We start from the raw sequence: 25,312 nt of genomic DNA, 5'->3' as shown, positions 1-25,312 counted from the left end.
GACGGCGGCGGCGGCGGCGCGCGGGCACGAACCCGCCGGCGGCGCGCGCCGCCGCCGCAGCCCCGCCCCACTGTCTGGGGCAGCGGCGGGAGCGGCCGCCCCTCCCCCGCCCGCCGCCGCTTCAGCGCCGGGAAACCCTCCCCCAGCCCAGCTCCCCCCCCCGACAGGAAAAGGGGGTGGGGGATAATAACCCATGGGAAAATGAAAAGGAAAAAGTGTTTTTTCTGCTCGTCCTCCCGCCGCCTCTCCGGTCAAACCCAGCCCCAGGCCACCCTGCCGCTGTCCCCGCTGTTAAGGACGTGGGGAGAGACGGCGGGGAGCGCCCGGGTGGCGCCGGTACTTGGAGGCGGCTACGCGCTGAGGGCCCGGAGGCGGGCTGGGCTGGGGGAAGGAGATGAGGGCAGCTATGGCAGAAAGGGAGAAGGAGCTGAGCGGGAGCGCTGGCGGCAGCCAAGACGGGAGAGCAGAGGAGAAGGGGGGAGCAGGCCCCGGCGCTGTCTGGGAGCTGTCAGGCGGACTGCTGCCCTGAAGCGCGGCAGCCAGCAGCGAGAGGTCCGCAGCAGCGAGAGGCCCTCAGTAATTGTCCGTCAGAAACTGTGGCTGTCAGTCACTATCTCTCAGCGAGGATCCCTCAATGACCTTCCCTTGTTTGGAGTGCCCCTCAGTGATGGTCCCTCAACGACACTCAGTGACTGTCCCTTTGCGAGAGTCCTTCAGTTACCCTCATTGACTGGCCCTGAGCACGGGCCAGGCAGTAAGGGTCCCTCCATGACATTCCCTCATGTCCCAGTGAGGTTTCCCGTGCAAGGTGGGCCCTGCTTGGACATCCCCACTGCTGGGAGAGAGGGATATACTGGGAAGTGAGCGAGCATGATGTTGTCTGTCCCCAAAGGAAGGTTTCACACGTCTCTCCTTCAGTGGCAGGCTCATTGTTTGGCAGCAGTACCGAGGAGATACCAAAGTGAAGGGAAAGATCTCAAAGATTGTCACAGAGACTGTCTGGGAAGCAGTGCCATCAGTTCTGTGGAGAGCTCACTTGAAGGGCTTCTCCTGTTTCAGGCTTGCTGCTGGAAGCTGAAGATGCTCTTCAAGGACTGTTTAGACCTTGGACAATCAGTTTATGTACTGTAAGTTTCTTCTGGTTGCAAGGAGCCCAAAGCTTTTTTGGTTTACACCTTCTTTGTAACAGTGCTTCAGCTGAGACTAAGGCACAATCCAGTTTGCCACTGCCTTTCCTCCTGTACAGTTATGTGGGTTTATGTAACATGAACATAAAAGCATACCACAAGAAAATGGGGCAGTTGTACAACCACCCGGCACCGCTTAGCACTGGCCACAGTGAGCGTGCTCCCTTCCGTGTCATCCCCTAACGCCACGGCAGTAGGATTAGCGTGGAGCAAACAAAACCCGCCTCACTGCTGAGCAGCTGATCAACCGAGGGGCTCGATGCGCTTTAATCCTTGACCACACCTCCATTACACTCAGATTTCCTCCAGGGTTTACCGATGGACGGGCCCTTGAGAACAACTGCAAAGCTGCTTCACCAGTCACCTTGCAACTCACTTTTAAACCAGCACATCAGCTACAATATCTACCAACGGCATCTTGCAACATTTCCTCCTGGGCAAGGCATGATTTGAGATTGTTTTGCATGCAGGTTTTGTCCTTGTTGCTATCACGTCTGTAAGTAGGAGCTATCCTACTCCATATTTGCACACCAGCAAGTGCAATCTTTGGGACCCGTGGTGCTTTTTATTGCAAATAAAATTGCTGACAGCTTAAGTAGTAGATTAGGGTTTAGAATGCTGTATTAATAGCAGTGCCTGGGCTTTTAATGATAACTCTCTGGGGGCAAACACAATAATGGTTGTATGTTATTTATTTATTTTTCAAACCTAAAGAAAACCAATTGACTTTTCTATTATTAAAGAATTCAGGAACAGATGAAGGTAAATAAAACTGAAATAGAGCACGACCTCAATTTTTATGTTCAGCTGAAGGTGCTGTAACAAGGATCATTGTTTTACTGTTGCCATATTGCAGCACCCTCGGGCAGGCAGCTTTCCTACAAAGGGGTACCCAAAAAAAGCCTTAATTTGGTTGAGGGATGTAAACCTCCAAATTACTTGAAATCAACTCTGCTCTTTCTTGCAGCTGTTTGAAACAGACATTTCATAGAATGCCTGTAGAAAAACATAATTTTTCACAGGCTAAAAAGAACAGAGAAGGAAGGGAAGGCATAAATCCCTCCATTCCATATGGGCCAAAGCAGAGATAAAAGCTTCCCAAAAACTGGAGTTAATAGTGGGGAGGAACACAAGTATTGGAGGAATGCAATCCACTCTCCCCTCTTCCCTCCCCCCCCCCTCCCCCCTTCCCCTTTAATAATCTACTATATGGTTTTGGTCCATCCTCATTTGGGTTCTCCTTTTTTATATTTATATTTTAAATCACTAAAGACCGACTGAGCCTTTCCTCAGGGAGTATTTACTTCAGTAACTACCATAGGAGGAGGGTATTTGTCCTTACTTACATTTACCCTCCTACTTTCTAACTTAAACCAGACTTCATCTGGGTAACCCCTCCAGAGCAGCAGTCCCACAGCTGAAACATACAGATACAAATCCATCAGGCTCTACATGTGAGCTGAATTCCACATACCTAAAGGATAATCAGGACTGACACCTCTCTACCTGAGATTCACCATAAATAAGATCTATGTATTTCAGGAAATTTTATGGAGGTTGGACCATAAACTGCTCTTGGTTCATCTTTGCATCCAACAGCACTTGATCCAGTTCAGCAACACACAGCATTCAATAAACACTGGTCATTCTGCTTCAATATGTAGTTTAATATCTAGGCTTGTCTGCTCTGCTTGGGCAGGGAAGCATTATAAACACGTTTGAATAATTCCAGCACTGTGGAGCAGTACCCTGGTGCTTCTCATAAATGCTGTTCCTTAGCCTGCAGCAACACAATTACACAGCGCTGTGCAAGCGTCGTCTCACTCTGGCTGCTACATCAAATGCTTCTGCAGCATTTCCAGCCTTGGACAGAAAAGAGGATTGCTTCGTGTAATGATGCTGCAGCAGGATCTTATAAATATTGGTATTATTCCTCCATTTACAGCTAAACAAACAATGAGGCAAAGCAGTTGCTGGAGTACAATTGCTATCAGGAAAATGCAAACTGCTTTGGCACAGGGCAAGGACACTGAGAAGAATGAGGGAGAACACACAGGAGTGCATTTGTCTGTGATCTCAGTTGTCTGTCTGAATTGTAATTACTTGTTCTTCTGCAATAAAATCACAGAATCATAAAATCATTATGTTTGGAAAAGACCTCCAAGATCACTGAGTCTAACCATTAACACTGCCAAGTGCACCACTAAACCACATCCCTCAGCAGGACATCCACATAGCTTTTAAATCCCTCCAGGGATGAGGACTCCACAAGCAATACTTAACCACTCTTTCAGTGAAGAATTTCTTTTCTAATATCCAGGCTAAATGCAACTTGAGGCCATTTTTCCTTATGCTGTCACTTGCTATAAGAGGCCAACCCCCCAATGTCTGAGGGTAGGACTTTGTGGAAAAGTAACCACGTTTGTTAGGAACTCAACTTACTAAGCAGATACAAGGTTTGCTTAAAAGCAGCAACAATACTGCAGAGGGAAACAGGGTTCCTATATCCACCAGTTGTTGGAACTGATCCTGTAAGACATAGAGCTGTAATAAAACTGTCCAGACAGTCTGGACATTCCTCTCTTCTCTACCCTCCAGGAATTAGGGTCTGATAAAAATAGTATCTTAAAAAAAACAAACCATACCAAACCCAAAAATGAACAAACAAACAAACACACACCACCAAACAACAAACACACTATGGCATATTTCTGCTTTACATTTGCTGAAGAAAATGCAAGGTCTGTATCAGCAGAGCTGGACAGATGGATGGATGCAAGGAAAGCAGCATATGTAGGCAGATATTAGATCTTTTATTAGACCTACTAATGGAAGCTTAGGAACTTGGTGGCATTGTTTAAAATGAGGTTTTTTTCCCCCCAAGTTCTGCTGCACATTTTCCATTTCAGGTTGTGAATGCTGGTAACTATTGTGCTGTAATGATGGTGTTGCTATAGAGCTACAGCAATCAGGCAACGTTAGACAAAGTTTGGAGGTAGAAGATTGTCTAAAAAAAGATGTTAACTCTGCCTACAACTTCTGCTGCAGACCGTGAAAAGCTGTTCCAAAGACACTGTGCAACTAAAACCTGAGTTAGACCATTGTGAGGTGCAGTAAATTGCACTGAAGGAGCTGAGGAAGCATGCCTTTTGTTGTAAATGCCTCTGAAATTTCAAGAAATGCTGAAGCTCTTCCAAAGCTCAGAAAATTAACATTTAAGGTCATCTGAAAATACAGTTCACAAATAGCACCTCCACTGCCTGCTTTCCACACCTTAGGTTTAACACCGTGGCAGCCTGCAGAGAATTTTTGCCTTTATGCTTCTAAAAAACGTTCTAATTTTTTTTGCTTTTCAGTTAACAGTGACTACAGTGTTTCATTTTTGGCTAAAACAACAACAATACTACTACCAATCATAAATAATGGGATATGTAATGTATAGGGGAACCAACTGGCTCCGTATAAGTATACAGTTTTTATTCCATATATTGCAAAAATACTACCAAGCAGGACCCAGGCAGAACCATAGACTTACAAAAATACCATGAAGTAAAAAAAGCTACTAAAAAAACCCCACCAAACTAACTCCCATCCTCTCCACAATGTCCCTTTGAATTCCTTGCAGGCCATCTGCAATAGTCACTGGGGTTGATCCCTCTGCCATTTGCATACAGGGAATGGGGAAAGTGAGACAAACTAAAATAAAGAAAAAGAAACCCTTTACAATACTGCATAGAAAGCAAAGTGCCAAGTATCATTAAAACAAAATAAAATGATCTTGCACTTGAGGTGGTTAACAAAGACACAAAGTTATTAACTGAACTGCTAAGTGTGTGAGGAGAACTTTGTCAGTTTTATGAGGACAAGCTCAGGGAGTTGGGGTTGTTCAGCCTGTAGACTTTTTGTAGCCTTTCTGTACTTAAAGGAGCCTGTAAGAAAGCTGTGGACAGACTTTTTAGCAGGGCCTGTTATGACAGAACACAGGGTGATGGTTTGAAATGAAAAGAGGGGGGATTTAGACTAGATACCAGGAAAAGGTTTTTACAATGAGGGTGGTGAAACACTGGCCCAGGTTGCCCAGAGAGGTGTCAGAGGCCCCATTTCTGCAACCATTCCAGGTCAAGTTGTCTGGGACTCTGAGCAACCTGCTCTAATTGAAGATGTCCCTGCTCACTGCAGGAAGGGTAGATTGGGTGACCTTTAAAGGTCCCTCCCAACCCAAACCATTCTATAATTCTACGGATAAGGTTCAAGTTGTGCATTTATGACCAAAGGACGCTTGAAAACTTTTCACATGCATAGTCTCTAGGGATGCTAAAGGGTAGGATTAAATACTAAACAGAGAACAACAACTGTGTGTTTTCTTCTTTGGAGATACTAGCTCTGCCTTTTAAAGAAAAAAAAAAATCACTTCAGTGGCTGGTTTTTTTATGTTAGGCTGTAATACTTAATACTCTTGTGAAGCCACCTGCTGTGACAGATTAAGCAATACAATTAAGATACTGTATGAGAGACACTGTAAGATCTGTAACTGGGTAAAGCACAAAGAGATGATTTTAACACACTCCACATCTGTCAGGACAAGTTACGCTTTGGTCGCAGTTTTAAACAAACCACGACAGCTAGTGAAGGACCTGAGCTATGTCTTACTTGGTGCATCTGAATCCATGGTCAAAACTCAGCTGCTCAGCTAGCTGCCTCACCACCCAGCATCAGAGAGGTGTATGCCCAGACACTTCCTCCAAGCTTAGAAATCCAACATGGACAGAACAGATTTCTGGTTCTATTTATGCCTGGGGAAGAAAAAAAAAGCCCATCTCCCACATAAACCAAACAGATCCACTGCTGATTAAATGGCAAGATCACACATTTCAAGTACGCAGATCCCTTTATTGTAAGCAGAGAAATGGTCTTAAAATAAACCCTAAGGAAACTCTTCTCAAGAAAACATAAGATATGGTAAAATCCCCTTTTTCTGAAAGGGGCTCCAACCCCACCCCCCTCCTCCCAGGGAAGCATTAATTTGTAGGCAGCTTCAGACACCTTCCTTCCTTAAACTGCTGTCCATGAGGAAGCCAGGATGCATGTTTCACAGTTAAGGTATCAAGTGTGTGTATATATATATTATACAAGCTATTAATTTCTTTTATAGTGTCTTAACACAAACAATTGCTCAGACTGAGGCGAGAGCAGTTGGCCACCAAACTGAACAGAAACAAGAAGCGTGCGTGGGGGGAGGTTAGGCATTTAAGATATGCAGCCATCTGCAGTGTTCGCCTAGGACTGCAATACACACTTTCAATAACAAGCCAGATCTCAACAGGAAATCTCTTTTAAAACAAAGATACACAGATAGTGAAATACAGAGGTATTAAAGCACTGCATTTGCAGCAGGGTACAATGTAAGAGCTCTTGCTGTCTGTGAGAGAAATCTAAGAGAATGCAGGGGAGGAGGTGAAGAAACAAAGAAAGAAATCATGCAGAAGTAAGCGCAGCAGATGAGTGCGCTGCTCTGAACTCCACATCCCCAGCTCTGGCAGCTGAGATGATGCCTTAGAAGTCACAGCTGAAAGAGGTCCTTGGTCGAGCAAGCTGGAAGAGCATTTTGTATTTTACTCTGTATCTGCACTGCTGACTGAAGCCTCACTACTTTCTTTGTTTCATCAGTGCTGCTGGAACCAAAGACAGAACCTACAAGGATGCTTTTCCTTCATAGGGCATGATGAATCTAAGCCAGTGAAGCACACTGGAGAAATCTCTATTCTAGGACACACTTGGTGAGCACAGCCAGAGAGAAGTGTTTCTTAGGGTGCCGTTCTCTATCCCAGTACTATATTCTAGAGAAGATTATAATATCAGTACAACACTCCTGTAAGACCTGGCTATTTAAAGGTCAGGCAACAATGCCAAGCAAACCCCAGCATTTCACAGTGTTTGTTTTAGAGGTTAACACACAGAGGCCTAAGAGAAATGTTTTATTTAAAGTAAAAAGTGTGCACAAATAAAGGAAATGGCTACACAACAACGTTCAAGACCATATTCCATATGAAATAGGAAAACAGTAGTGACAATATTAACTAGCAGAGCACCCATAAGAATCCAACTTGTATACAAAAAGGAGGTTACTCCACATAAATACATCATGCTTCTGATGCAAACACTTTCTCTGAAAGGCAAAGCCTACTGCACTGGACTGGTTACACTCAATGTCCCTTCTGAATATTTATAATGACAGCTGCTATATGCTTAACAATGGCAAAAAAAACCCCTGTTAATATCATGGCACTTTGGAGAAAAATCAATGTTAAAAAATGGATTTACAGTAATTTCAGGTATTTGTCACATAGCAACATTCTTGTTATATAAAGAATGATATGTAAAAAGTATCTTTTCTGTGACATCTGTTAAAAAAAATTAATTTTTGCTTTAAGGACAAAAGACAGCATTTTACTCTTTTCTCCTGTGATGAACCACAGAAATGGCCTTCTTTACATAAAGCCATTTTACTTAGTAATAAGCCACTGTAGAGACAAGGCTTTTCTTGTCTGCTTTAAATAACTTCCAAGTTTAGTATCAGTTAGGTCCTGACATCTAAACTAAGCCATGTGGGTGCAGAAATCAGAGGCTAAACAATGACAATTTTGAAACTGCCTGGAAGCAGTTGACTTGATGTGAATTAAGTGTGCTGAAGTTGTGAGCTGCTCTTCAGTTAGGCTTACTCTGATATGTCACATTTGAAAATACACAACTAGGGTTTAAGGGAACTTGATTTTAAATCGTGTAGAAGTTCAGTGCTTCCCTGAAACCAAGGCCCCTGCAATCCCTTCCCAGTTCTGAAAAGTCAACCCAACACTTAAGAGCTCCTTATTCATGTGGCAAAGAAAACACTGGAATGAAACACCACACCACTGTGTTTGTGCAGTCTCTCTTCTTGAAGCTAACAGGTAAGTGAAAATATACACTGGGATATTTGTGCTACAAGTTTAGTGTTGCCATACAAGGCTTTTGCAAGGAGAGACACTGACCAAGCAGAAGTCGTCTTGAAAGCTTCGATAAGGTTTGCTAACTTGTGCTTACAGACACTTAGATCTGCTTTCAGTAATGCTTAGCTTGCCTTACAGCTCTTCCTTATGAATCTTCTCTTCAATGTCTCTTAATCCCTTTTCCCAAAAATAATAATAAAAAAAGACAAGTGGTACATTTGGCATTTCTTCTGCCTAAGACATTCCAAACTATTTCTTAAACATTAAAATAAGAATTATCTGTGCTGTATATTACACTGTTCACTAACATGAAATGTAACAATCATTACCTCCCCAAAGTCCTACTTGAAGTGTTGTTTCCATTAATTCCAACTGTTTTATTATGAACTTGAAGTCTACTACCGACATTTAAGGTTTGATGGTGATTACCTATCACCACCTGCAAGCAGAGAAGTTAAGGGAGTCATTGTGGCCAGCACCTATTTTTAGCTAGGTTGTGCTTTTTCCACTGGCATTTCCAACAGTATGGCAGTAAGGTTAAAAAACAACAACAAAAAGGAAACAAATGCCCTTGCTGAGGTCATGGCTGTAACACATGCAGTTCTGATACAGTTCAGACAGCAAGTGTAAAAGCAACAAATAGGTGTGAGAGGCTCTACATCCCTCAATATTAGCTGCCCATTACTGCTAAATGACAGATTTTAATTTAAGTATTAATTAAATTCCATTTATCTAAATTGATACTTTGATACCTTGCTGCAGGGACAGGCTCAGAAAGGCACTCTGCATACAAGTGGTAAGTTCCTAGGGCAGAATTTTGGAGCAAGGTCTATTGATTCCATTAAACTGATCATCTCCTTTTGGATAAGATCAATATACTCTTTGAAAGCAGCCATTCACTTTAATAATCTGCTCTCCTTGCTGTCATTTCAGGCTGAGGGGCAGTAACATAGCTCTAACAAGTGTAAGGACAACAGAGAACTCAGATGTTTAGAGACTTTAGAACTACAGAAGTAATCTTGCTGGGAAAATGGAGGTCCTTTAACAATATTTGATCACTCCTCCTAATGTAATTTTTCTTCTTAAAGCAAGAAGAAAAAAACCAAACTATCAGAACATTGGCAGTTCTACAGCCAGACCCCGTTGTTGAGTCAGAAGCCCCAGAGACCAACTCCTATATTAAAACTCAAGTTTGGCAAAACTGTTGGAAAGTTTAACGTTTTACATGTTGCAGACGAAGGTTGAAGCATGACAACTGTCCTGGATGACGATACAAAAAGCAAAATCAGTGAGTAATTTACACTGGGTGGCAAGGGTAAGACGTTCCGTTACTCGTTTTACGCAAGTGCATCCAAATGAAGAGACGTTTATCCATGCAGAAACAAACAGAGCAACAATTGGCACAGTCCAGGTATGGAGAATTCAGACACATTCCTCAGCTGACATCAAAAGAGGATTTATATATTCAAAGCCTTCAAATTCAGACTGATCAATCTTCTTCACGATATCACTATAAAGATTAAAACAAAACAAGCAAAAACAACAAAAAAAAGGCATTAGTTCAGCAAATTCAAAAGGTAACAATAGTAACTGGGAGTTGGTCTTAAAATTTAGCCCTGTACACCAGATTGCAACTGAAAACATTCTCCTTCACTTTTTAGTCCCTTTCTATCCTCACAATTACCACTCATTTTTTTCTAGCCCCTGAAATGGTAACACAGAAACACTCAGGAGTAGTGGCTGGGCTGCTCCCAGGCATCTGTTCTCCCCACAAAGCAATCTGCCACGTTTGCAGTTTTAAAACTTTCCCAAAACAGTCAGTTTGTAAAAAAACTAAAAACATTAGGATGTGATAAGATACTGCACCTGCATCAGCAACTTTTCCAAGCTGTATTTGGACTTTCGGTATTTACAAAGGAACAAAAGACATCAGATCTCAGACCTAATTTAATAGTCACTGTTTGTGTTTATCTGCTGCACAAACTTTATATAAAGCCCTAGAAAAATTACTGAAATGCAAACAGCAGTGGCTGAGTCAAACTAGAAAGGCCCTTCCCTCCTCATCCCACATCAGGGTCCTTCAGGAGGAAGGAACCACAAGCCCATAACCAAAATCAAATGCAGCAGCATTCATTTTATCAAGGCTCAGCGCAATCTCACTCAACTACTAACAATTTAAAATACCCAACAAGCCAAACAAAGCATCTTCTCTTGCTCAGCACACCCAAGGTAAATCCAATCTAAATTCTAGAAATATCATGGGTTAAGGTAATGCAAAAATAAACCACTTGACAAAACAGGTTTTTATTCCACATTACTTACAGGGGATACCACTAAAACTTGTAAAAAACAGTACTTGATCATCTTTCCCTGAACTAAGGCTCTTTATAGTAACCTTCCCACTATTAGCTGATTTTCACATCAGGCCAGAGTACAACACTTAATCCGGCCATACTAAGTCTGCCATGAGGACATATAACAAAATTACTCCAAACTAACACTAGAAAATGTTATTTACTGCTTTATGTATATATTCTGTGTATTACAGCTGCAGCTACTGAATGAAGTTTTACCTCCTTCACTGACTCAATAGAGCTTCCTAAATTCGGTGTTACTTACTCATCATCTGGAGTGAGCTGCACAGGTTCATTGGTGAATTGGGAATCAAAGTTGTCCAGACCAAATTCTCCAGATATATTTGGTTTAAATGGAGGCACCACTTGCTTCTGCTCCATCTAAGAATAAATGCACTTAGTGACACCAAGAATAAGTTATGACCTACTGAATTATTTTTAATCAAGGCTGAAAGTTACTATTAAGTTTCTTTTGTATACCCTTCTACAATCATTCTATTCATCTGCTGTACTTACTGTGTGTAAAAAAGGGTTCCATGATTATGTGTTGTCATTATGGTACATCATAAATTAAGAGCTTAAAGATGTTGATGTTTTCACATAATTTCTCATGCTCAAAACAAGTTGTCAAGCCCTCCCTGTATACAAAGACAGTAAATTCAGCCAGCCGGCACTGACATACCAGATCCCAGTCAACGTTGCGAAAGAATGGATGTCCCTGGATGTCTGCAAATCCTGTTTGAGGATGGCAGCCTAAACGTTCCTTTGGATCCTGCACAAGGAACAAAGTATTTCTAAATGGGTGAATAAAATACAAGTGTCACAAAGTCCATGAGAAAAGCAACACCAGAGTTACAAGAGACATGGAAGAACTAAGTTAGCATTACCTTTTGGTTTTGGAAACTGACACAATTTATTGACTGAAACAGGCATGGATATATGGAAGCCTTTACTGCAATTTTATACAAATAACCATGCCACCTTTCTTTTTTATTGAGAAATGTTTAAATGGTACATGTGTTTCAGACCAAACCTGGTTAGTTTACAAATGAGTTTCATTCTTTCCCTCCCTGAGCAGACTGACTGCCAGGCAATCGCTTTGGGATAGTAACTGCAGGTTTCTGATAAGTATGGTGGAAAAGTTACTTTAACATGACAATTAATTCCATATCCATGTACTATTATGCATCCATGCACACACTACCAAGGAGCTACAACAGAAGCAGTGTTGTTCTCCTGTACCTTTTTCTCCCCACTCACCTAACACTTGCTCAATAAAGGCCAGCAGGTGCTTAGACTAGCCCACACAGGAACCTTTGGCCACTCAGGCTGGTTAGCCAGCAGTCAGTCAGTGTATGCTGCCTCTGCATTTCCCTGAATGAAGTCATCAGCAGTTGTCAGATGATTTACTAAGCTTCTCTTTAAGGAACAACATAAATCTGGTAAATTAGTCTAATTCCCCAGATTAAAGAAATCATTTGGAGCTTTTCTATGCCTTTCAAGCCGAAACTTACTCCTGATTGCAAGCTCAGAGCCTGGAGCTTCATATTTTAAGACAAACATCTAGAATAGGTCCCCCTCAGTCCCACTGAATCTGCTTTAGGCTCACACCATTTCTACCCTGTTTTGGTATATGGCAGTTAAAGTATGTCTGCTACACATCAATTAGTCAAGAGGTTTTAACAAAACCAGCCACTCCTGAGAAGTCTTAAATAGTCCCCTCTAGCTCTTACCTTATTAAGGAAGCTCTTTAGCACACCTGCTGCTTTAACAGAAAGGGATCGGGGAATTCGGATCTGTTTTTCCAAAATTACTGCAAGAAAACAAGGTTCATATCAGCCCTTCCATCTTTACAGGTGAATTAAAGGCAAGCAGAAACACAAGGAACACTTGTGGAACTTACCTTGGAAAAGATAATCTTCTGTGTTCTGATCAGGGTTGTCAGAACTGCCAACAATATCAAATGGTGACCGGCCTGCCATCATTTCAAACATGAGGACACCAAGCGCCCACCAGTCCACACTGAAGCCTAGAATTCAAAGGAGAAAACACCACTGGAAATATTTTGGAGTAGAAATAGCAGCACTTTTGGGGCTAAAAACACTCCTTAAGGAAAAAATAAAAGTTCAAAACTGTAAGTATTGTCAGGCTTTCTGACTGTCTGGACAAAGGAGAGGCAACAATTGCTCTCCACATTACTGGGTGCATTATGGGCACAACTGGAGGGCATGCTGGGCAAAGAGAAGGCAATACAAGAAGTTTGAAGGTTGGTATTAGGACCTTAATAAAGTTTTAGATAATATTTAAGCCTAGTCATTACTAACAGTGCATTATCCATGGCAGGAGATAAGGACAGGGAGGAAGTGTGCAATTCTTAATAGTAGCAAGACAGTAATTTATGGAGCTAAGCATATCTGTTCTGATATCACTGCTAAAGAAAGAGAGATTCCTGTAGCTAGACTGGGACTGATACAGTCTGGTTGGCCCAAAAAGTTTGTCCAAAAGAGACAAGTAAGATGGTAGAATTATTTTTTTTTTTTTTCCTAATAGGAACTAATTGTAGAACTTGTTAAAATCTTAAGGGAAGCAAAGTCATCAAAGATACATCCCTGGAAGTTTTTAAGGCCAGGCTGGTCAGGGCTCTGAGCAATGTGATCTAGTATGAGGTGTCCCTGCCCATGGCAGGGGGGTTGGAACTAGATGAACCCTGAGGTTCCTTCCAACCCTGACAATTCTATGATCTACTTGGGACAGTACTAGAAGCTTAGGAAGAAAGGACAAGTAACAGGAAACAAACGCAGCAAGCCTTCTTTACCCTCTTACATCTCTTGTTTCAGGAATCTTGTGGACATCCTGAACAAGCAATTGCATAGATAATTTCATTTTTAATACTGAGATTTGTGAAAGGGATGTCTACTACCTAGGCCCTTTGCAGTGACATCTGTATCTAATACTGTCATTGCTGCCAAATACAAAGCTCCAAATCTGCACACAAATCAAGACTGCAACTATATTGTTAGTAGTATCTAAACCAGTTATAAACAACAACAATAATGAAGAAGGCAGGGTATCTCCTTTGCTTGGGGTGGTGTTTTCTGCTCTTCCTTTGAAAGACTTACTTTTTCTGAGTGGATGCTGATTTAGACTGATCACGTGTCTAATGGACATTTATACTTGAGTTGTTTAGCATTAGAAAAGTAGCAAGAGTCAAGGTGAAAGTTACATGATAGCAGTGACAATATCAGTTTACCATAATCCTCTCCCCGGAGAATTTCAGGTGCAATGTAGTTTGGTGTTCCACAGAACGTGCTGGTTGTGTCTCCAGGCCTCAGACCCTCCTGTGAGAAAAAAAAAAAAATGGGGAAAAAAATACTTCAGTTAGCCAAAGATCCCCCACTGCTAAGGATTTTATTTTGAATTGACTGAAGGGTCCTGAAAAAATTCCTTTTGTTTCAATAAAACTATACTTAAATCTGCACGTAAATGAACATGAACCGCTAGTTGTTCCAGAAGAAACCGAAGTAGGTTGCATATAACATCTCAAGAGGATGACACACACCTACTGCTGACATCTTCAGCTTTTTAGCTAATAAGCTTCATCACATCTCCAATGATAAGAAAATGTGAGTAACTGAAGCACAAGCTTACATGACCAAAGTGCTGCAATGCACAGAGACAAGCTTTACAGACAAGAGCACGGGATGAAGAATGGGAGGAGTTTTCAGTCTTCATCCTTGTGAGTCCTTTGACCAAACTGGAAAAAAAACCCTTAGTAACCTGGTCTGACATTATAGCTTAACCCTGCTTTGAGCCAGAGGGTGGATTAGACCTCCTGAGGCCCCTTCTGATCTGTATAATGTTATGCTTTCCCATTGCTCAGTCAAAATTACAGCATTTAAAACAATTTTAAGAGATCAGCATAATGGCAATTCCATGGCAAAGTCAAATTAGTGCTTCAGTGTCTTTGTCGTGACAAAGATTTTTCTGGAGAAAATGGGAAGTGTCACAGAATCCACATGTGGCTGATGTATTTCAGCCTCTTGCTCCTTTTGAAATCAAGCTGTCTTAACTCTCTCAGCCTACCCCTCCCAGTCAGGGTGATAGAGCAGCTCTATAAAAACAGACTATGTATTTATGTAGTCAGTGCACTTTGGCATTCCTTTTTCTTCTCTCCATTTGTAGAAGTGAAACAGATATAGAGCTGTCTGCACTGTGCACAACTTCATACCTTGACCTCTCACGTTTTTAATCTTTCAATTTATGACAATTCCTTCATTGTTGATTTTACTGATTAGCAAGGAACTAGCTCTTACCTTGCACATGCCATAATCTGTGAGTTTAATATGCCCTTCAGAATCTAGCAGCACATTGTCCAGTTTTAAATCTCTGTAGATTATTCCTCGTTCATGTAAATAGTTCAATGCTAGACTGATTTCAGCAGAATAGAACCTAATGTAGAAAGAAAGAGACATTAATTACTCAAGTAATCAAACCCAAACCACAGTGTCTTGGTGGTATGATTATTTAAAGATGATAATCCCATGTATTCTTTTACTTTTCATCAGAAGTGGACAAGTTGTGGATAATCCACAGTCACATAAAAAAAATTAATATTAATGTCTGCTGAAATCTTCCCTTGCATCTCACCATCTGAGATGAAGCATATGCACCAAGAACTCAGCATTTGCCTGGACAGCTGGTAGTGGTTGTTGTATGAAAAACACATTGATATCATTAGACAGTTAAAAAAAATATAACACAACAGTGTTTTTCTAGGGGAAAAAAAAAAAAAATCAGAATTGGACTGGAGTCATTCAGGGTACTGCTAATACAAACAATACCTATTACAGCCCCTCCTTGAAACAAAAATGTGGTAGCTTGCAGAACTGAAGTGAGGAAGCAGTTTCATGTTTCTGAAATCCTGAACATCTGGAGAGGATTTGCTAGCTCATCATCATAATCTCTGCATCTCTGCACTGTGCCAGAAAATCAACTGGTTTGATGCAAGCAATATGGAATTAGACATACCTGGCATGCTCCTCTGGCAGCTTTCTCTGTCTCTGCATATGAAACATTAGATCTCCTCCATTTACGTACTCTATAACAAAGAATAACCTGAAAGACAGAGGAGTTTGTTAAACATAATTGCAAACAAGGCTGCAAGAGATTTGAGATGTTCTAGGTCTGTGACTGAATGATGTCAATTCAGCTCCTCCTATCTCTTTCATTTCACCATTTTCCCTCCCTTTCAATAAATTTCCAGTTAAAAATCAAGTATACAAAGTTTCTCTAGAAAAATTCCTCAACTACTAAAGCTAACCCTTCCCAAATTCCTGATCCATTACAAGTATTGCTTGTCATTAGTAAGTATGTGACTATACAAATAGATTGACATCTGTCTTTATGCCAACACATGAAAACAAAAAAAACCCAACAATTGGAAAAAATCTTTTCTCTTCTTGGTCCCTTTAATCTCCTTTGTTTGTGGTTAGGGCTATTAGTGTGTTACAAATACTCTTCTCACTTTCTTCCACTAGCTTTTTACCTTTTCAAAAGAGCAAGGATGCTGTTTAAATGTACAGTAACTATGTTTTACATGCACTGCAAACTATTACTTTATACAGTAATATTTATTACAGTATTTATTAATCTACTGCAATCTCTTGTTTTACATATATGGGAAAAGAATCACTTTTATCTCTGTTACTCTGTTTTCCTTTTCAAAATTCAGGTACTATTCTCTAAGTCTTGCTCAGAGACTCATCTTCAGAGAGTCCATGCAAGTTTGAGATAAATTTCCTCTTTTTTTAATATTTCTAATTTCTCTCTCCCTAAAACATTTTCCCCTCCCATTCTGAGTTCTGTCTTCTACTTTATATTCTTCAGCTTTTTATTCTGTCACCTGTATTTCTGTTCCTGTCTAGAATCCTTTCCATTTCACCTACCAGTACTTTATATTCTTTATCACCTTCCTAATAGGAAAAGCTAAGATGATGAATCTGGCCCTTAAAATGCTGCAAAGATTTACAGAACATAGTCTGTTGCCACCTATGTAACACTTAATGCTTTAAATAGCCCTTCTCATAATTTCATGACTTTTACCTGCTTTCTGTCTGGAAGCAAGAGTGTAGTCCAACAAGAAAAGGATGATTTGAAGCCTGTTCAAAGACATGTTTCTCAGTCTGAACCCAATCAATGTCCTGTTTAAGAAAAGTGACATTCAGAACAGGATTGTTGCACTACTTAGCTTAAGTATTCACGACAATTAGCAGAAAGATACTCAAGTGTTTTGCCATTTTCATTTTACTTGCAAGAAATTAAACAGTATATAGTTCTCCAATGTGAAGACAATTTAGCATAATAATTTTTCCCCCTGCATTTTGAGTGCCCTGTTCTTTGAGTCTCATTGTATAACTACACTTGGGAATGAAGAAAAACAACCCACTCATCCATAAAAATAAACTGATGCAGACAAATGTGAAGTAGCATTAGAAAATGCAGAAGAAATCAATGGTAGACATGAGAAATAAATGCAAAAGCTCTTGGACAGCAAACCACATTCATTTAAGTCTTTTCAGAATAGCCCAAATAAATACAAGGAAAATCTTCAGCAACAACAGGAACATTGCAGTTTAATGCTGCAATTTTGGACAAGTTTCCACTAATCACCGTATAAGCTAGAGACAATTGTTAAAATGGAAATTTGATTTAAAGAGCAATAAACATAACCTTGTGAGTTCTCCTTTGTGACAAAAAAAAACCGCAAAACACCACACCAAAAAAACCCAAACAAAAAATCGAATCAAACTTTAATATATGAAAATCTGACACCACCCATTTCTTTCCCAGCTCAGTAAGCCAACATAATAGGAGATACATCGAATACTGCTCCAAACTAATGAAGTGAGCCAGGCTTAGTTACTTAAATACTGCAGGGACACTGCTGATGAATACAAGACTGAAGACAGAGGCAAATGAGGCTCATGACAGAAACCACTGACACAGGAGGGCAGCTGTGAGCTACCAGGCTGTCAGTGGAGACCTCAAAACTGGTTCACCTGTCTTCTGAACCTTTTGTAGTACAGCATGCACAAGAAACTCCACACAATTTTTTAGTGTTGCAGAGCCAGAAGCCTGGTTCCTACCTTGTGGCAGATTCTGAAGAGTTGTTTTATTGATAAAAACCTAGCCTACCTCATCATCATTGACGAGCTCTTTCTTCACCACTTTCATTGCATAAATGCGTTCAGTTTTCTTCAGTCGGACAAGCAGCACCTTCGCGTAACTGCCTCTTCCTATAACTCGGAGCAAGTCAAAGTCCTGAAGACCCAGACTGGAAGAAGCTTTGCCACTTTCTCTAATGCTCATTGCCTTTTGATAAAGGTAATTTGAAATTAGTAAGCAGGCTTGCCAACTGTAACAGCTGCAAGAGTCAGCATTTTGACCAGCAAAATTAACATAAACAACTGACTCAATTAACGTTTGTTATTCCTAGAACTGTGCTGTCCTGGAAAGGAATGTGAGGGGAAAGGAGGGGACTTGGCAGATGAGAAGCAAATGAAATATTCCAAACTCCTCCAGTTTTAAGTCAAAGCACATCTCAGCTCAAGGTTCAAAGTAAGACAGCCAGCAAGTCATATATGCAAACACCTAAGTGAAGAATCCAAATGTGCTTTATGCTTTGACTTTGGGACATGGAAAATTACTAAAATCTTGAAACAGGCTTTAAAATCTCTGGATACAATTAGCATGGTTAAGATACTTTACCTCTTTTTCTTCACCGACATGGTCCAAGCTCTCATGACTTGATGGATTGTATGGAATCACTAAAGGTACAAGAAAAATGGTTAGACCAACACAACAACATTTTCTTTTCCCTTACAATTTCCTCACATGAGCTCAGAGGTACACAATTTAAATTCATCCACTGAAAGTACTCAAAACCGTTGTGATTGTTGGTTTTCCTTTCAAATACATCAGAATAATTCTTTTGTACACCACTGATTATTATCAGTTACGGCTAATACAAAACTGTAATCATGGTTGGAGAGCTCTTCAGATTAATCTTGACTCCACATACAGAGAATCTAGTGCAGAAGAGTGGTTTGGTTTTCAAACTTAATGTCTATATCCAGATCCTCCAAATGTTAGGACTGTCACTCTGATTGCTCACAACAAATCTGACTACCAACCCAGTGGAAACTTGCTTTGACCAAAGCATTTGAAGTATACAGCTCACTTGATTGTGGGGAAAAAAAATAATTAAAAAAATAACTGAAAGCCTAAAATCTTCATTTTTAGCCAAGTTTCTTAAATAAGAGAAACACAAGTAAAATTGAGGGGTTTTTAATATTTACAGCCTCGTTAGCAAAAAAAAAGCTGCCTTATTTTTCTCGTTCGATGGAAAAAAAAAAAGGAGAATTTTAAAGTTATTCTGTTTTGATTTAAAACTCAAAGTTCATCTTTCAGCAACTTAAAAAGAAAAAAAAAAATTGATTTTACCTGATTCTACATTATCTGAATGCACTGATGATGGATCCATAGGCATTATTGGCTCCTGCAAATATGCAAAAGGAATTTTGTAATGGGCTGTCCAAGCATAAGAGACATTTGAGACAATAAATCAAATTTAAGATCCCTGAGGAGAATAATCTAGCTACTTTTAAACTTGATTATTCAGTTACTGCTCTAATCCACTAAATTTTACTTACTGGCTGAAGTGTATGACGGCCACATTCGATATTGACAAGTTTATGACACTTCTTGTGGACAAGGAGTTTGCAATTGATGCATTTATATCCCTGGCGACCCAGGCCCCATATTCGGTCCGTGCAGATGGCGCAATGAGCTCTCTAGAATGAGAAATCAACACCACCAATTAAAGAGCAAAACTAAACAACAAAAACAACTTTTCAGCCACACTTTCATCAACAAAAAACAGAGGATAGGAGGCCAGAGAGATCCCTGCTGAACTTGCCACTACACCAAGAGTCTCTGAAAAGTTTAAGAACAAACAGGCAGATACAATACACAGGAACTCGAAAATTACAACTGAACAGTGAGCAGCAACTGCAGTACAGAAGGCACACATCTACACGGAAAGGTGCAGGCACAGTCTCTTCCACACACAGAGGCAGGAGCCCACTCCAGGTCAAGTGTTGCAGCTAAATCATCAGGCTGCTATGACCAAGCTAAATTGCTACATGTATCATCACCTGTCTGTGTAGATGAGTCCTTATATTTATACCGAGGAAGGCAAAAGAGCAAAAGCTTCATCACATAAACCAGCAAATAATAGGAAATAGGAAGATCACCACTCATTGAAGGACAGTCACAAAACAACTCAAAAGATCCATGAAAACAGGCTGTCTATGAAAGCAAGTGTGGTAAGTGATGAAACTATGCTGCCTTGACAGCCTTTGACAAGGAAGAGGTAAAATAAAGAGGAGAGGAGAAAGAGCAGAAGTTAGATATGAAAGATGCTCAAGATGAAGTTTAGTGGAGATATTCTCAGGCATTAAGCACACTCAGCTTAGAAAAGAAGGGAAGATCACTGAAGCTGTCAAGGAACGTGGCTTTTCCCAATATTTTGGGGTTGTTTTGTGCTGTTGTTTTTTCTAAACACAGCAGGTAGCCTTCTTGGTCCTCAGCTGATTATATTTGACCATCGCTTCTTGAAAATATTCCAAATGGTTTGTTATTTTCAGTTGATTACATGCCATCACAAGAAGGAGAAACAGTTTTTGACTTAAAAGTTGTGGGGATTGGAGGAGGAAAGAAAGTCTGTGCATCATAAGCAAGTTCAGACCTTTTTATTCCCAGAACTTGAAGAACTGAAAAAGTACTTTGAACAATCCAGTGCCAGTGTTCAAGTTTGCTTTCTGGGAAGATTATAAGGGAGCACAGGGAGCATTTATATAAGTGATAACATGATTTCAGAACGTGAATTGCAACCAACTGATTTTTTTTAATATTTAAAAAAAATATATCTTTATTTTTCTATTTCTTTTTTCTAAGTTCCTGATAATTCAACAATGAAGAAGTTTCTTTGAACTACAGAGTTACCAGAAGTCTACATACTACGGACGAATGACAAAAACGAGGATAAAACTACCTTCTCATTTTTCAAGGCAGTGACATAGTAATTACAAAAGCAAGACAGCCCTGTACCGTGGTTGTTAAGTGCCCAACAAGTGTCTCACCCTGTTAAATCGTTTGGCTTGGAAAGTGTGACCATTTGCACAATAGAGCTTTCGCCACCGGCGGGCGCCTCGGCGATAAATGGATTCTAAGAGGAAAAACATAGGATTATATCCATAGAAATATAAAACACACAACTACAACATCTGCTCGTGGACCTCTCTGTGTACAGCAATTTGCAGAGTACAGCTCTCACTCCTGCACTTTACAGAAATGCAGAGTCAGGTTTTAATTATCTTTATTTTCATTCTGGAGAAAACGAAGTAGAACATCCTGACCAATTCTAAGTTAACTCTGCTCTTCCAGAGTTAATAGGAAAAGCGAGTCAAGAGAAGGGAAACTGCCCAAGTACCACAAACCCTCATGTGCAAAATATCCACCTACCTTACCTACACTTGGGGAGGAGCTGTGGGGAAAGAGGAAAGAAGGTGAATTTAAGGAGCACACCCTAATTTATAAGGCTGCTTGCAGGAATCCTCTTGTGCTTTAGATCCACAGCTCCCACTGGTTTGGATTTTTGTTTTATTACTAGAGGCATGTTAGGACCCAAAACTGAAAACTAGAATATACAAAACCACACCAAGCTGCAAGTCTATTTCTGATTCAGACCACAACCTCATATTTTCAGAAAGCAGCACTACTTATACTGCCAAAGTTAACTTCTAAGCCTGCACGTTTACATGTGTCAGAGAGCTGGATAACAGGCTGACAGAGGGGGGTGTGTGTGCATAACATACACATGCTCTCACAAAACTTCAAGAGAGGGAAAAATCACCTCTTTCAGGCCTAGTACATTAGCTAACATAACTTGGAGGTCTTCAGAGACTACTCCTGATAGTACACATCATCAATTTAAAATGAATTACACACAGATTTCTAAATGGTGAGACAAGCAGCCATTACCATTAGTTACCACTGGTTACAAGCCTTTGTTCACATTATTCAGCCAGCAATCTGGCAACTACCAAAAAGACAGAAATAGGATAAAAAAACTGTCACAATAGAAGAAGCAAAAGCAAGGAAAGCAGAGTGACATGAATAGTTAACAGGAATGTGAAATGCTCATTAACAATGATTCAGAAGTGACAAACAACATTCAAGTTTAGCAAGACTTTCTATTCCTTCAAAATAATTTGTAGTGACGTGCATTATTAATACTCCTACATGTAGGATGCCAAACCAAAGAATATCAAATTCTTCTGAACCAGGCAACTTGAATTGCTGATTTTTTTTGTACTTCTTAACTAGAATGCCTACTTACTGTCTTCTCCTGGACAAGGCATGCCAGGCCGTTCTGGTACACAAGGAAACACTGCAAGAAAGATATTAACTTGTGACTAATTTTGGACAGAAAATAAGTCTTTGGTTTAATACAATACTTCTGAAAGGCATTCAACCCTTTACTGAGACAGCACAGACTACTTTTAAAACAACCTTGTGTAAGAGCAGGTGAGCTCTTCAAAGCTGCCACAAATTGTAGAATCATAGAATTGTCAGGGTGGGAAAGGACCTCAAGGATCAGCCAGTTCCAACCCCCCTGCCATGGGCAGGGACAGATCACACTAGAGCAGGTTGCTCACAGCCACATCCAGCCTGGCCTTCAAAACCTCCAGGGATGAGGCTTCTACCACCTCCCTGGGCAACCTGTTCCCAGTGTCTCACCACCCTCATGGGGAAGAACTTCTTCCTAACATCCAGTCCGAATCTACCCACTCCTAGTTTTGCTCCATTCCCTAGTCCTATCACTCACTACCTGACACCCTAAAAAGTCCCTCACAGGCTTTTTTGTAAACCCCCTTCAGATACTGGAAGGCCACAATAAGGTCTCATTGGAGCCTTCTCACCTCCAGACTGAATAGCCCCAACTCACTCAGTCTATCTCCATAAGAGAGGTGCTTCAGCCTTCCGATCATCCTTGTGGCACATTCTAGCCCTTTTGCTGGGCATAACAGTGATACACATGAGCAGGAGGGTGGGGGCACTAAATAAATCAAGTTATTTCCTAAAGGAATTAACTAGAAAAAGTAATTATTCTGGTTTCACATCTGAACAATCATCAGTTGGTATTCTGACATCTTGACTATAAATTTATTATATTGCAGCATTCTAACAGTTCCATGCGGTCTTGTCTACATTAGGCATTTTCCAGTTTATTTATTTTCAGTAACTGTCAGAGAGAAGTGTAACCCAGGGGGAGACTGGATAAGCAGAAGCTTATCCAACATAAATAGAGAAAGGGCAGATCAAAAAGCATACTGAAGTCAAAGATGCAGAAACACTGAAATGTATGTAAGAACAGAATGCATTCTACTTGACAAGTCTTTGAAGGAAACTGAATACTCTCTTCCTTCTAAGTGAGATGATGGTGAAGTAGGTATTTTGCATCCTTTTAGAGAAGGACTATGTTAAGACACTGTAGTGTAACACATCCACCAACACTCTTTACAGTGATCCCCTGCTTTTCTACTATAATCTGTTCAACTGAAACCTGTCTCTTCTTGTAACAGATTACAAACAGTAAGAAAAATATAATGCAAGAAGCTACCAGAAAAGGTGTGTAACCCTGAAAAAATATTGAACTGCTACACATCAAAACCAGCTACCATATTATTAGGTTCAAAACTGGTCTAAAATATTTAATTTTAGAATAGTCAAACTTTTGACCAACAGTATCACAAATGGATTTCATCAACTTTTTCCCCCTAATACAGATGCTGCTCCAAAGCACTTACCAAAGTGCAGGATACTGTACTATATGTTTTGACTTGACAGTGCTGGGTTAACAGTTGGACTGCACAAATTTAAAGATCTCTTCCAGCGTGCAGGCAGGCAGCAGGCATAGGAAGGGATGAATGAATGAATGACACAGGGGCTATCTTTCATTAGTAAACTAACAGCCAATTCTTTTTGTCCCTCTTAATTTAATGAAGTGCAGTGTGTGGTTTCAGCATCCTCTTGACAGAATGCCACAACTGCAAAGGACACCAATAATGGAAGGTGAAAATTCCACTTATTCACAGGTACAAACGTGAGAAGCAATGTGGTGAAATTCACTGTACCATGAATTAGAAGCTCTGAATCCTTGTTTAGTTCATACAACCTAAAGGCCTCTTCTAACTCCAGCTGAGAAGAAACTGTACATGGATCACCTGTAGAAAGACAAGGGAACAATACAAAAACTCCAGTTAGTTCTGTGCTGTTCACCAGTTACCTCACAGTCAGTTTTAAGATAATTACTATAGCAATCCAGAACAATACTCTTAAGTGTGGTAGGATTAATTTTTAATGCTGTTCAAAGAGTGCATCTGAAAATACAATCATATTGCATGCTTTCAGGGAAAATAAAAAGATTAAATACTCTCAAGAGGCAAGCAGATTATAATCACAAAACACCACTGGTTTAGACTGCCACAAGCATGGTTACACATCATTACAGTACAAGAGGTGCAAGCTATCTTCTGTACCTCAAATCCTTCTAAGATTCCATTTTATTTCATGGCCCTAATTAAAACCAAGTGGTTTTATTTTCATAGCTCCTCCAACACTGCTAAGACTTTAACCAGAAGGTGCAAAAGCAGTTAGACCTCTAGTCTTTCCTCAAACCTCAATCCAGACACTGGAAAAAGACTTTACTTTCATATCCACAAGACTATTTGAAGTAAAATCCTTTAAAGAAAAGACACCAAGAAGGGGGAGGAAGTAAGGGTTGTTTGCTTTGTGGTTCCCCCCCCCCCCCCCCATATAACAACTGTACCTTTAGTTGACCATCTGAGATGGAGCAGGTTAAAATACATGCCAAATGCTAGTGCAGTTCCCAGGGCTGTCCTGGAGTGCTCTATCAAATCTGTGTTTCAGAAGTAACAGTTCAGGACTCACTAAGGTCTCTGTAGATACCTTCTTTGTGTTTCTCAAAAACATGAGGGATCCACAAAGTTATTTCAGAATCATTAAACAGCACCGAACTGCATCAGGGCATATAGGTAGGTTTAAACCCTAGGGACAGAGATGAGTTAAGAAAAAGGGAGCTTAAGCTAAAGATCTTCTGGTATTTAGGATCGAGAGTGAGAAAGAACTTAAAGTGTAGCCTCAGTTCATACTCTTTCAGACACACAGCCTGCATTTTAACTGTTTCTCAAGATTCATTCAAGACTTCATTTGATATTTTAATGAACCTCTTGTGTCTGTCAGTGTTTGGAAAGTGCTATAAAGACTGAAAAGAGCAACCAGGCAACGAAACTTTTTTTTTGGTGTCTGATGCAGATTAGTAAGATTATGAAAAAAAATGAACTCCAGAACATAAGCAGAACAAGCTTCTTTCTATCCAAAATCCCATATAGCAAGTTTGTCATCATACAACATTTCCAATTTTTAACCAAAATATTACTTCCCACATCTGTAAGCAGTAAACTGGTTGTGGGTAATTGAATTGAGGAAGGCAGAACAATTCAGGCTGGAGAGATGGGCACAAGACAACCTCACGAGGTTCAACAAGACCAAGGGCAGGGTCCTGCAGCTGGGTCGAGGCAATCCCAGGCACAAATACAGGCTGGGCAGTGACTGGCTGGAAAGCAACCCTGAGGAGAGGGAC

At 40.4% G+C, this 25,312-nt stretch overlaps 1 protein-coding gene across 2 annotated transcripts in view; it reads right to left on the bottom strand.

Moving 5' to 3' along the window:
- Positions 1 to 7,147: 7,147 nt before the first annotated feature.
- Positions 7,148 to 25,312, bottom strand: part of PRKCI (protein kinase C iota) — a 28,533-nt gene continuing 10,368 nt past the window's right edge. Inside the window, exons 3-18 of one of the 2 annotated variants that reach the window (XM_068144980.1) lie at positions 23,784 to 23,873; positions 21,986 to 22,036; positions 20,727 to 20,812; positions 19,236 to 19,376; positions 19,027 to 19,081; positions 18,292 to 18,350; positions 17,719 to 17,895; positions 16,627 to 16,724; positions 15,553 to 15,639; positions 14,838 to 14,973; positions 13,775 to 13,862; positions 12,428 to 12,553; positions 12,258 to 12,337; positions 11,207 to 11,296; positions 10,790 to 10,905; positions 7,148 to 9,680 (exon numbers count right to left, since the gene is read on the bottom strand). In XM_068144980.1, coding sequence (XP_068001081.1) covers positions 9,593 to 9,680; positions 10,790 to 10,905; positions 11,207 to 11,296; positions 12,258 to 12,337; positions 12,428 to 12,553; positions 13,775 to 13,862; positions 14,838 to 14,973; positions 15,553 to 15,639; positions 16,627 to 16,724; positions 17,719 to 17,895; positions 18,292 to 18,350; positions 19,027 to 19,081; positions 19,236 to 19,376; positions 20,727 to 20,812; positions 21,986 to 22,036; positions 23,784 to 23,873 — 1,568 coding nt within the window. In that variant the 3' untranslated portion in view covers positions 7,148 to 9,592. Of the gene's footprint in view, positions 9,681 to 10,789; positions 10,906 to 11,206; positions 11,297 to 12,257; positions 12,338 to 12,427; positions 12,554 to 13,774; positions 13,863 to 14,837; positions 14,974 to 15,552; positions 15,640 to 16,626; positions 16,725 to 17,718; positions 17,896 to 18,291; positions 18,351 to 19,026; positions 19,082 to 19,235; positions 19,377 to 20,726; positions 20,813 to 21,985; positions 22,037 to 23,783; positions 23,874 to 25,312 lie in introns of those variants that run through there. The other variant, XM_068144981.1, reaches the window with a different exon arrangement.

The sequence above is a fragment of the Melanerpes formicivorus genome, unplaced genomic scaffold (assembly GCF_026170545.1).
Source record: "Melanerpes formicivorus ecotype bairdi unplaced genomic scaffold, bMelFor1.0.p_v2 SCAF_12, whole genome shotgun sequence".
Classification (NCBI taxonomy): Eukaryota; Metazoa; Chordata; class Aves; order Piciformes; family Picidae; genus Melanerpes; species Melanerpes formicivorus.
The sequence above is the reverse complement of the archived record's forward strand: the minus strand, read 5'-3'. Positions and strand labels throughout refer to the sequence as shown.